At 40.1% G+C, this 13,469-nt stretch overlaps 2 protein-coding genes across 5 annotated transcripts in view; both read right to left on the bottom strand.

The window, feature by feature from the left end:
- ARB2A (ARB2 cotranscriptional regulator A) overlaps positions 1–13,469 on the bottom strand; it is a 425,319-nt gene that overhangs the window by 115,176 nt on the left and 296,674 nt on the right. The window lies entirely within an intron of this gene.
- Positions 1–13,469, bottom strand: part of POU5F2 (POU domain class 5, transcription factor 2) — a 28,868-nt gene continuing 15,399 nt past the window's right edge. Inside the window, exon 1 of the mRNA XM_012751818.2 lies at positions 1–13,469. This exon is cut by the window's right edge and continues 15,399 nt beyond it. Coding sequence (XP_012607272.1) covers positions 10,010–11,026 — 1,017 coding nt within the window. The 5' untranslated portion in view covers positions 11,027–13,469 and the 3' untranslated portion in view covers positions 1–10,009.

Genomic DNA, 13,469 nt, shown 5'->3' on the forward strand with positions numbered 1-13,469 from the left:
TTTTTTTTTTTTGAGACAGAGTCTCACTGTCTTGCCTGGACTAGAGTGCCGTGGCATCAGCCTAGCTCACAGCAACCTCTAACTCTTGGGCTCAAACGATCCTCCTGCTTCAGCTTCCCGGGTAGCTGGGACTATAGGCACACACCACCGTGCTTGGCTAATTTTTTCTATTTTTAGTTGTTTGGCTAATTTATTTCTATTTGTAGTAGAGACAGGGTCTTGCTCTTGCTCAGGCTGTTCTATCAAGCAATCCACCCACCTTGCCCTCCCAGAGTACCAAGATTACAGGCCTGAGCCACTGAGCCCAGCCAGCAATATTCTTAAGACAGTTTATGAAACCAATCACTGCCTAATAAACTTTTGTTCTCTGCTGTTTTAGCTCTGTTTTGTGTAAATATGATACAATGACAACAAATTCAAGGTGAGTCACTTGACTGTCTTGTTACATTAGCTTGGTGATATCAGTGACTGATAATGCTTTTAGCAAAAAGTGATAGGGCTTTCTCTATAGGTTCACATATCAATTTTTCTGGGAAAATTAAGAATCATATCTTTATCAAAATATTCAAAATTTTCTTTCTAAAATAAAGCTTCCCAATCTCACTGATGAGAGTTCAATTGTTCTGCTCCCAAAATAGACAGAAATAAGTAAGCTACTGTAATTCTTCAGTCTGTAAGGTTATTGCTTGGGAAGGAAGAAATCTTACTTTTCTTAAAAATTTCCCTATAAGGTTAACCCTAGAACAGTGGTATTATCTGGATGCAGAGCTGGGACTATTCGACCATACTTTTCCATCATACCATCTCCTTTGCAGGACATGATAACTTCTCTGTAGGAAAAACTAAAACACGTCTCCTTGCCTTTCTACACCTATCCTCCACCACACACCTATCTTTTCTCTATATCAGGAGTGGTAGGTGTCATGGGTTGAATTGTGTCCCCTTGTCCTCCAAATTCATATGTTGAAGTTTCTAGACTCCAGTATCTTAGAATGTGATCTTGTTTGGGACAAGATCTTTACGGAAGTAACCAGGTCAAAATGAGGTCATTGGGGTGGGCCCTAACCCAATATGATTGGTGTCCTCATGAAAAGGGGAACTCTGGACACAGAGACATTCAGGGAGAGAAGACAGTATGAAAAGATATATAGAGAAAATGGCTATCTACAAGCCAACGAGAGAGAGAAGCCTAAAACAGACCCTTTCTTCACAGCCCCCCGAAGGAACCAACCTTGGCCACACCTTGATCTCAGACTTCCAGTCTCTAAAACTGTGAGACAATGGATTTTTGTTGTTTAAGTCACCCAGTTTATGACACCTTGGAAGCCCTAGCAAACTAATATAGCAGGGTTTAGACAGAAAAGCCTCTAGAGAGGGTGGCCATTTAATGAAGCAACAGTGTGAACGAAGGCAGGATGGAGCTTGCACTTGGGAGAGACAATGAGAAGCAGGTGATCAGGAAGGAAAAGCTAGGTGGGAATCATAGTACAAAGATGAGTGTCACCCTACTCTGACCATTCTTATACCCTGTATCCTCTTAGCCTCCACATTCAACCTGTGTTGCATTGTTTTGTTCTTAGTCATGGAGACTCATATAATTATTCTAGGCTGGATACAACCTCAGAGGTCATTTCTCCCAATTATATAATGCTATATGGCTTGTCAAAAAGTCTTCTTCTAAAATCTTCATAGCAAAACCTTATTATCTGTTCTTTTACCTAGTCATCATCTGACAGCTAAGGAAATGGACTTTATAATTGCATTCCAATTATTATTAATATAATACCAAAAGTCATTTCCCAATATCAGTAAATTTTCTGGCAACTGAGACAAGTGGCTCTACTTTTTCTGTTCTTTCATTTATTCTGTTTTGGCTATCAATCATTGAGTACCTACTATGTGAAAGTTTCTAGGGATGTACAAGAGTGATTTATGAGCTATAAATAGAGCATAGACAAGGCAGCATGAAGGAGAGAAAATTATTGAGTGCCTACTGTATAAAAGGGAACTCCTAGAGATTTTTTCCTATCTAACCTAATTTTATCCTTCTACAAACTCTCACCCTGTGGACTGTTGGATATATTTTACAAATGAAAAATTAAGGCTGAAAGAAGAAACTCATTGGAAAAAACAGATGATAGGTTACTGAGCTGGGATTTGAATCCATAAATGCATGGATTGGCTACAGGAGCCAAAGTATGGCTTGGCTACAGGACCACAGTTCCTGTGCAGGTCCCTCTGGTTTAGGATATTTGTCACAATTGATGTTATCAGAGGAATACTTAAGAGGAGGGCTACAAATATAAATCTAAATGAAGATCCCCAATAACTTATGTCACTTCTACCACAGTATATTTCTTACAAATTGTAATCACATGTTTATTTCATGTCTAGATGCCTCATCATACTTTAAGCTCCTTGAGGATCAAGCTGACACTGTTACTAGTCACGAACGCATCTTAGTATATAGAGTACTCCCTGCTATATAGGGTACTCAATATTTGTTGAATAAATACATTAACAATTAAATGCATTTAGTTTAATTTTTAATTAGGCTAGTATTACAGACTGAATGGTTTCCCCACAAAAATTCATATGCTGAAGTCCTAACCCCCAGTATCTCAGAATGTGATGGAATTTGGCGATAAAATCTTTACAGGCGGGTGTGGTAGCTCACACCTATAATCCTAGTAAGAAGGGCTGAGGCAGGAGGATTGCTTGAGGCCAGGAGTTCATGACCTGCCTGTGCAAGAGTGGGACCTCATCTCCACAAAGAAAAACTAGCCATATATGGTGGCACATGGCCTGTAGTCCCAGCCACTTGGGAGGCTGAAGCAGGAGGATTGCTTGAGCTCAGAAGTTTGAAGTTGCAGTGAGTTACGGTGATATCACTGCGCTCTAACCCAAGCAAAAGACAGATGTCAAAAAAAAAAAAATCTTTACAGCAGCAATTAAATTAAAAAGAGGTTGTTAGTGTTGATCTTAATCCGACATCACTGACTGGTGTTCTTAAAAAAAGGGGGAAATATGGACACAGACACACACGAACGAAGACAATGGGAAGATATAGGGAAAAGATGGTCATCTGCAAGTCAAGGAGAGAAGCCTAGAACAGATTCCTTCTCATAACTCACAACCAATCCTGCCTACATCCTGATCTCAGATCTGTAGCCTCCAGAACTGTGTGAAAATAAATTTTTGTTGTTTAAGCCACTGAATCTGTGGTACTTTTTTTGGGAGCCCCAACATGAATATGGTTGTATATTAGAACAAATTCTCTTTCAACAAAAAAGGTATATGTTAAGGTTTCCTGCAACTCAATCAATAATATTAAAAAGCTGATCCAGGAGCATTATCATCTGTTATAAAATAATTGATCAACTTAGTGCATCTATATACTGCCTAGGCCACTGGACCTAGTCCTAGAAGAGGGTCTATATACCACTCATCCTGGAAAGAAAAAGAGGACAAACTGTTAAACAACCCAGTTTTTCTTCTAAAGAAGGAATGACATTCAGGCTGTACTGTTTTAGGAAAGAATATTGAATATTAAATGTAGTGAATTCTCAGGAAGGCCCTAACTTTTCCTTTTTCAACCATGGTCTTTGGCAGTATTTTGTCGTTTTGTTGGAAGCTGTGGTGGGGGGAGGTTCAAGCTCAAGACCAGAGTAGCTAATTTGGCCTTTAGCAGAATTCACAGCTGTGCTCCTAGCTAAAAAGTGAAGGTGACAGAGTGGCAGCTCAATAGACCTGTGTGCTGGATTAATTTTTTTGGAGGTAGCCCCTGAGGTAAACTGCGTAGAGCCTCTCTCAAAGCTTCCTGTCATGCTTTTCTTCACTGGTAGAGCCATGATAATGCTAATGTCTTGTTTTAAGGATTTTATTGGGTCTTGGGGTGGGTTCACTTCATGACAGTTCATCTTACAACTGGCTGGGGACATAATCACAGGAACTGACCCTGCCTTCCAACTTAGAAATCCAGAGAGCTCATTTAAATTCACTTAGTTTCTTCAAAAATGACAAGCAAAAGTTTCTACTGTGTTGAAATAAGGATTTTGATATTTTCAAATGCTTTTTAAAATTGAAAAGTAAACATTCAGAAACATGGAAATGATTTGGACTTATATTCTAAATATGGGTTAACTACACAGAGGTTTATAAACACACTAATTGTAATTGTAAATTACCATGTTGTACAGGAAAACAGACATATGGCAGGTGTCTTCGCTCACTGTGCTACACTACAGCTCTCAACATTAGTGGGCATGTGATTAAAAAAACCCCATAAAGCCCTAATTTTTAGCAATGTCTTTCTAACTTACATGCCCTCATACTCCTCTATTTAGAGAACTGCCTTTCTTTTACAGAAATTACAAATGTGACTAAAAAGGAAAAAAGGTCAAATTTACTCTTTTAAGTATTGCTTTATGAGGAGAAATTACTATTTTAAAGACAAAGAAGACTGGGAAAATGAATATATATTGGAACCCTAGATTTCCTAGAGCCTTCATTGGAATTTTTTTTTATGGTATAACTAATACAGCAAAAATTCTAAAAAAATCACCAATAATACCAATAACCATGATATAAATTTAGATTGTTTCTATATGTAATATAGCTTATTAAAAATGGTATCATGAAGCTTCATAAGCTGTTTTGTCTCATTCAAAAATCTACTGTGAACTTTCTGTATGCCAAAAACTGTGGTTCTGTGACACAATCTTAATCATACATGGTGTACTGTTTACTTAACTCTTTGTTAACCACTTAGGTTGTTTCTAATTTTTTGTTAAAAATTTTGTTAAAAAAAACTGCTGTGATCACATTATCACTAAATTTTTAGGCACTTTCACACATATATTTTCTTATAAACACTCTTAAACGTTCAAGTGATGGGCCAAAGGGAACACCATTTTGAAAGTTTTTCATGTGAATTACCTAACAGCCTTTCATAAAGTTGCACCAATGAATGGAGTAGCCAAATATTTCTTTCTTTTATTCTGTCCACAATCACCACCACCACCACCACCACCACCACCATCATACTATTTAAATAATTATAGTTTTATAACATCTAGTAGGACAAGGCCACCTAACTTATTATCTTCAAAGTTTCATTAGCTATTTTCCTAAGTTTTATTCTTTCAGTTTAGAATCACTTTGTCAAGTACTATGTTCCACTAGCATTTTATTGAAATGGCACTGTAATTTTCACTTTAAAAGCATTGTTCTACATAGAAAATACCATTTTGCACTCTAAAAACAATTCATCATGAATAGATTCTGCCACGAAAATCAATACTGTTTAGTAAGCAAGACTATTTCTAGGAGAAAGCCATAAACAGGAGTGGCTATTATAAAAAACAAGTCTCCATGACACAGTTTTAGTATAAGAAACAAGGATATACAGTATATATATTTTAAAAATATTAAATTATAAAAACAGATGCTAATTCAAGAAAAAGATAATGTTTTGGAATAAGAGCAGATATCCTAATATCTCATGATTTCATAGACAATAAATAAGAAGACTTCCAGGAAAAAGAAATTGTTCTTTATGATAAGAATTTAATTCAAGTGCTAAGGATTAATAAATGTATAAGAACAAGAAGGGCAATAATCAATGCAATATTTAGACTAAACTTGAAAGGTTTATGTAAAAAATGAGGCAGGGTCTTCATACTACACTGAGCTAGAGATATCCAGAAAATACAGATTTGAAGAAAACAAGAAATTATCTATTAGATGGGTACTGTTACGGGAAATCTTATGAAAAGGTGGCTAAAACGAAGATGTTTCTTAAATTCTGAAATTGTAGATCTAAAAATAGTCATGGTCCCTTATGAAAGTTTGATGAAGGCTATCAACTATCTTTAAAGAAAATTTGCATAAATATAAACACATTCTTTTGTTTATACTCTTTAGGGTTCAGGTTAAGAATATCTGCTTTGTGTAAAGGAAACACAAGATAATGGAAACATTTGGTAAAGAAATATGCTCAAAATGACAGTGATCTATTGAAGTGAGTGGTTGAAAATTTATATTTTAAATTGAGGTAGGGGAAAATCTGACAAATAAAAGACTTTGGACTTACATATTTGTTTGAAACTGCCTCTACTAACTGGTACACTTGAAATTGTTCTCACTAAAGGTACCAATGTCATCTTTGTTATTGAAATGATATGCCTTACTTGATTTCTTATGCTACTTGATCTCTGTAATATTTAACACTGTTAACCACTTAATATCACACTCGGTTTTTCCTTAACTCCCAGGGTGGTCCCTTCTCAGTTTTAAGAGATCTTATTATTAAGGTGTCTATATATCAATCTTAAATCTCTGAAAAATCTGAAATCACTTCAATATCAAGGTTTCCCTAAGGTCCTGCCTATTCTCTCTCTTTTCACAGTAAGTCAAGAGGACCAGTGATGGAAAATCTCATTTTAAATTATGTGAAGGCTGATCAGTGACACATATCAGTACTTGTCTAAGCAGAGGTGGAACAGCTGTGCAAACGGTGCAGTTGTGCAGGTGCTGAGGCAGACCCCAGAAGCTGCTCCCTGAGATTGAGAACTCATCCCATCCCCATTTCTCCAAATCTGCAGGGGCTGCAGAAGAACTAAGGGAGCAGACTGGGTCAGGGCTTCTTCATAGCTTTTTGCAGCTGAATGTTCACAGCATAATCAGAGTTGTTCATCCTGGCATTAAACACTGCCTGACTCTCTGCAAGAACATCTCCCTTCCAAGGCTTTCCAGAAAGGCTGTCTAGGAAAATGATGAAATGGGGTCAGTGCTGTGTGACTTCTAGTGAGATAATCCAATAGTAGGTGGTTAGTTACCTACTGAATCTAAAGCTAAGCAATTAAGGCTTGGCTCCATTTTCACTAATCTGTGTGGGTCCTCAGGACTCTGTCTTTAGATACTGACAAGAAGAAAAAGTATACATTTGTCATGTTGGATACCTGTAGTTAGTGTAGGGGAACTGGTCTCTCTCTGGGATACTGTAAAGCTGGGGGCAGAAACCCAGGCATTAATTCAGCTTTTTCTCCCAAATTAAGTTGTAGACTCACTATTACTGAATTTGGTTCAAGAGCCAGAGCTTAATGTTTCTAAACATTCTCTTAAATGGAAGCACTAAGAGCAGAGATTAAGTTTATCTTGAGCAGTGATGTAAGCCCCAAGGATTATAAAAGCTACAGTGCAGAAATGAAGCTTCTCCATGTCTGTGGGGCCCTAATGTGGACACTGTCATCAGGGACGTTGGATCATGGGAAAGTGCTGATATATGGTTCATTTGCATCTGCTTTGTGGTCATCGTATTTCCAATGTGATTCCATAATCTGACTAAATAAACTGGGAACCCAGTCTCTTATAAGGGTATATGGTGTAATTTCTATCCATATCTATCTTCCACCTGAAACAATGCTGCTCAGGGCTATGTTCTGAAAACTAACTCTGTCATAATTTGTTTTATAATTGGGTAACTTGAAAAGGGCTAGAACAATGTAAGTACTGTATGAATATTTACTTGACTTTTTGTTTTCAAAGCACTTTACCAAAAGTTCATTCCTGAAAGCTGAGGTATATTTGGGGTTGCTCCATGCTGTGAAAAATGGGAGATCTGATTGAAAACTTGGTTCCATCACCCAGTGGTGGGTCACTTAATCTTACAGGAATGTTGTGAGAATGAGAATATAGAAAAAAATGTTTAGGCCTCCTAGTTATGGATGCAATGGTGATGGTAATACTGGGGAAGGAAGCAGTGGTGTGGTAGCTATTATAATCCTATGAAACAGTCACAGTTATCATATATCCCTCAAACACCTTTCACTTATTCAAGAGACATTGATAAAAACCAACATCCTTTCATATAAAAACATTCAATAACCTAGGAATAAAAGGAAATTTCCTCAACATGATATGTGAAAAACATATGTGAAAAACCCACAGCTAGCATCATACTCAATGGTGAAAAGACTGAAAGTTTTTTTCCTAAGACCAGGAATAAGACAAGGATGTCCACTTTTGCCTCTTTTACACAACATTGTCAGAGCAATTAGGCAAGAAATAGAAAGAAAGGGCATCCAAATTGGAAAAGAATAAGTATAACTATCTTTATTCACAGATGACATAACCTTACATGGGTAGAAAACCCTAAAGAATGCACAAAAAATGTGTTAGAATTAAATCATCAAAGCTGCAGGATATAAAACCAACACAGGGAAATCAGTTGTATTTCCATCCACTAGCTATGAATAATACGGAAACAAAATTAACTTCTGTTTATAATAGTATCTAAAAGAATAAAATACCTAGGAATAAATTTAACCAAGGAAGTAAAAGGCTTATACACTGAAAACTATAAAATAATACTCAAAAAAATTAAAGATGACATAAATAAATGGGAAGACAACCTGTGTTCATGGATTAGAAGACAACATTTTAAGATGACAATACTCCCTAAAGCAATATGCAGATTGAATGCAATTCCTAATAAAATCCCAATGGTGTTTTGAGCAAAAATGGAAAAACTAATCTTAAAATTCATATGGAATTTCAAGTAACCCAGAATGGCTGAAGAAATATTTAAAAAGAAGAACAAAATTGGAGGCCTCACACACCCCAATTTCAAAACTTATTACAATGCTACAGTAGTCAAAACCGTGTGGTGCTGGCACAAGGACAGACATATGGACTGATGGAATAGAGTTGGGAGCCCCGACATAATCCCTCACATGAGCGGTCAATTGATGTTTGACAAGGGTGCTAAGACTGTTCAATAGAGATAGAATATTTTCCTCAACATGTGGTGCCAGGAAATCGGCTATCTGTATGTAAAAGAACAAAGTTGGACCCTTATCTAACACCATATACAAAAATCATCTTGAAAGGATCAAAGACCTTAATTTAAGAGATAAAACTACAAAATCTATACAGGAAAACATAAGAGCAAGAGTTCATGACTTTGGCGACACCAAAAGTAAAGCGACAGCAACAAAGGAGGTTAAATTGGACTTAATCAAAATTTAAAACTTTTGTATCAAAGGACAATGTCAAGAAAATGAAAGGACAACCCACAGAATGGGAGAAAATATTTGCAAATCATATATCTGATAAAAGTTTAATATCTAGAATATATGAAGAAAAGACAAACAATCCAATTTTAAAAATGGGCAAAGGACTTGAACAGACATTTCTTCAAAGAAGACCCACAAATGAACAATAAGCATATTAAAAGATATTCAACATCATTAGTCATAAGGGAAATGCAAATCAGAGCCACAATGAGACAGCACTTCACATTTATTAAGATGGCTATAACTAAAAAAAAAGCTGTTGGCAAAGATGTGAAGAAATTGAAACCCTTGTACATTGAGGGTAGGAATGTAAAATGGTGCATTCACTGTGGAAAACAGTTTGGCAATTCCCCAAAAAGTTAAGCATAGAACTTCAGAGAAGAGGTCGGAAAAGTGATTTAAGACATATAAGGGCTTTTTCTTTCCTATCCCATTCTGAAGCCTTACCTCAGAGGTAACTATTATGCTAGATTTTGTGTTTATGGTTACAGAGAGTTCTGCTTGTTTGTCACCAAAAACTGGTATACTAAAGTAGTCTTCTGTGACTTGAGTTTTTCACTCAATATTGTGTTTATAAAGAAATGAAACCCTGTTTACTGATAGCCACAAGGAATAACATATTCCAGACATAATCTTAAATTAATAAAAAAAGAAACAAAATATCCAAACCATCTAGTAATATATATTGTAATGTACCTTAAAACAAATGCTAGGGAAAAACAAGGAAAAACACAAAACAGCAAGGAACTTCAACTTCTCTCCCAAATTTTTCATAAGTAACTCCTACCCCCATTCCCTACTATGCATTCTTAACTTCTTCTTTAGACAGCAAATTGAGAAAATGCGAAAAGCCTGAATGAAAACCCCAGGAATATTTTCCCCAGAGGTCTTCCCTTCTCCTCTCTCTGACTTTCCCTGGAAGGGCAGGCCCCTCAGCTTGAAAGCCTGGGGAGGCCCAGAGTGGTGGCCGGGGCGGAGAGGAGGGCTACCCCCGCAGAGAAAGGGGCAGGGGAATACAGCGGTGTAAAGCAATATCCCCCATAATGGGGGACATCAAAGTGGAGCCCCGGTGCCAGGGAAAAGCACATTGGTAGCCCGGGGCAAGGAGGCCCAGCTGCCCCCACGGCTTCCCACAGGGAGGCATCACTGGTCGGCCAACTGCACATCTTGCTCCGGTTATAGAACCAAACTCGGACCGCTTCCTTCCGCAGCCGGAGGTACCCAGCGATGCGGCTGATTTGCTGGGGTGTGGGCTTCGGGCACTGCAGGAAGAGTCTCTCCAGGTCGTTTCCGATTCGCCGCTCCCTGCTTGCCCGTCTCCGCTTCCGAGCCTGCTGCAGAATCATCTCCATTTTGCATACGCCCAGAAGGTTTTCCTCATCCATTTCCTCCAGCCACATTTTCAGCAGCGGCCGCAGCTTCCACATGTTGGCGAGGCTGAGCTGCTGCGCCTCGAAGCGGGAGACGGTCGTCTGGCTAAGCACCTTCCCAAACAGGGCTCCCACGGCCAACCCCACATCGGCCTGCGAGTAGCCCAGGCTCATCCTCTTCTGCCTCAGCTCTTTGGCCAGCTGCTCCATCTCTTTCTCTATGGCCGGGACATCCTCTGGCAGCGCCAACTTCGGGATGCGCTGCAGGGCAAGGGAGGGCCCTGGGAAGGTGACCTCGGAGGAGCTTCGGAACCAGGCCCCTGCCTCAGCGGCTCCGAACTGAGGCCCGCATGCCATCCTGCCCGGGAATTCGTACAGCAGGGGACCCGGGGCCACCCCCCACACCTCGGGGCCTGGGCAGACCCTGGGCCTGACCCCCTGCTGGACCATCAGCCTGCCAGGGGCCGCCTGGGCACACAACCAGGTCGGAGGGTCAACCCGCACAGGCATCAGCCCTCCGGCGCCGCCCCCCTCACTGCCTGGAAGGGGGTAAAAGTTTGAGGGCCTGTGTCCGGCCATGGGGTAGGACGGCTCCCCCAACAGGTCTGGTAGGAACTGATGGCTCTCGAGGCTTCAGAGTAGCCACCAGCCTTGCCCTCGAGCCCCGCCCCCAGTGGGCGGGGACGGCATTACAGGCGAGGGAGTGTGTGTGCAGAGGCTAAGGGTGTGTTTGTGCAGAGGTGGGGAAATCTCTGGTAGGTCCAGTGGTCACTCCTTAGGTCCTAGGGTTAAGGGAGTGGGTCGCCCATCCTGGCCTTTGCTTCCAACTCCCACTGAGGTGCAAAGCTCCTTTTTGGGATTTCTACCTCCAACCTGTCTGGAGTTCCTCTTAGCCACTGCCTCCACCTTCTCCCTGGTATTTACTCACAGCTTTCTAGAAACTGAGGTGTCTACTCCCTGACACTACCCTCACCTCTCACCCCACCTGGCCTCTGGCTTCCCAAATATTTGTTAAACATCTACATTCCAGGTATTGCTGGGACTACCCCACAATTCATTAACTGTCTCCTCAGTGCTATCTTACGGTCACAAGAACTGCCAACAGTCCCTCTTTACACATCGTCAGTCCCTGTGCCCTAAGAAATCTAGGCATCCTGCTTGAATTTCTAGTCAGCATCAGTTTACTACCTCAGATTCTATCCCCACCCCCACACTCTGCCAGATTCCACTCCTTTACTGGGACAGAGTTTCTTAACTAATTCCATGTTTCTCCCACCAGCCTTGAAAGTCCCTTGTTTCCCATCCTACCCCAGCTTCCTGCTCCAGAGTATCCTCATCTAACGGAAACACGTGGGTGTCATCTTTTTCCCCCTCTGGAGACAGGTCTCTGAACTAGCCTAACCTTCTGTCCCCAACTGAGGATGTTCCCTGCAATATATGACTCACCAAGGCTCCTCTATCCCTGGCCCCTCTCCCAGCAGAGACCCAAATATCTTAGTCTGTCCCTCCATCATGTGCCTCACTCAGGCACCCAGTTCTGGCCCCTGAGTGGAGAAGGCTAAGGAGGGAGGGGGAAAAGAAGACCTGACCTTCAGTTCAAAGCTTCCAAGGAGGAAGAGGACAATGACATCAGCTGGACAATTACAGCCTCTTACTTCTTCATTCTTTAACCCAATCATGATGTGGCTCTGCCTCCACTCACATCTACTGAAATTGGTAGATCATGAAGTCATCAGTGACCTTCCAACTGTCAAATCCAAAGTGCTCATACTACTAAACTTCTCTGTAATATCTGACTATGCTGGCTACTCTTGCTCCTTCTCCTTTTAAAATTTACATGAAATGCAGGTAACAGTCAAATCTGTATTCCAGCCTTGACTTCTCTTCTAATTTCCAGTTATTTTCCATTGCCCCAAATCAAATTTATTATCTGAACTTCTAAACCTGCCTCTCCTTCAGGGACCCTTGAGCTGGTTAATGGCATTCTCACCTCTCAGTCACCTAAGCTCTAACCTAGGAGCTATTCTTGACATTTCCCACAATCCGTAGGGCACCAAATCTTATACACCAGGTTTCCTATAGCATCTGAACGCTACCATCTCCTTCTTAGTCTCCCCTTACTGTTTTAACTTAGGACACATATTTTCTCATCTGTACTATCATAATAACCTTATAATCGGCTTATGCTTCTCCTTCATGTTTATCTTGCATACTGCTGCTAAAGATAATTTTCTAAAAACCACACCTAACTACACCCAACTCAATCAAACGAAAATCTAACCATATTATTTTCCTCTTAAAATATCTTCAAAATCTAGTCCCCATTCCCCCAATTGACAATGTGGGTACACAAAGCCCTGTGCATGGTACACATGGCTTTTCACCATTTGGACCCTTTCTTCTTTGCCAGCCTCAATCAGTCACACCCACACTACTCCTCCCTCTCCCCCTCACATCTTACCCCATGCTCCAGCAGAGAATATCTCACTTTGCAATAAAGATGCTATGCTTTCATACACATCATGCTCTTGTTCATGCTGTTCCTTCTGGCTGAAATGGTTTCCCCCTGGTTCTTGGTCTCATCTCATATCATTTAGGATTCTGCTCAAAGAGTCTCTCATTAGAGAAGATGTCCCTGACTACTCTATTTAAAATAGTATCCCTTGCGATCCCTGTTCCCTTTCTTATCCTACTTTAATTTTTGGTATAACATGTTTTACCACCTAATACATATTTAATTTTCTGTCTATTTATTGTCCACATCTCTGCTACCAAGAGAGCAATGACTCTGTCTAGTTCACTGCTGTGTCTGCAGTTCCTACAACAGTGCCTGGCATACAGAAGGTGCTCAGTAAACATTTGCTGAATAAACGAGGCATGTTATACTTTAGTCATCTTTAAGACTCAGTTTAGATGTCACCTTATGGTGAGGCCTTCCCCCGGGCAGACAGGATTTATTACTGCTTTTGTGGTGCTCCCCTTCTACTTAATATACATTTTTATTGTAACATTATTAGTAATA

This window comes from Microcebus murinus, chromosome 11, assembly GCF_040939455.1.
Source record: "Microcebus murinus isolate Inina chromosome 11, M.murinus_Inina_mat1.0, whole genome shotgun sequence".
In the NCBI taxonomy this organism is placed as follows: domain Eukaryota; kingdom Metazoa; phylum Chordata; class Mammalia; order Primates; family Cheirogaleidae; genus Microcebus; species Microcebus murinus.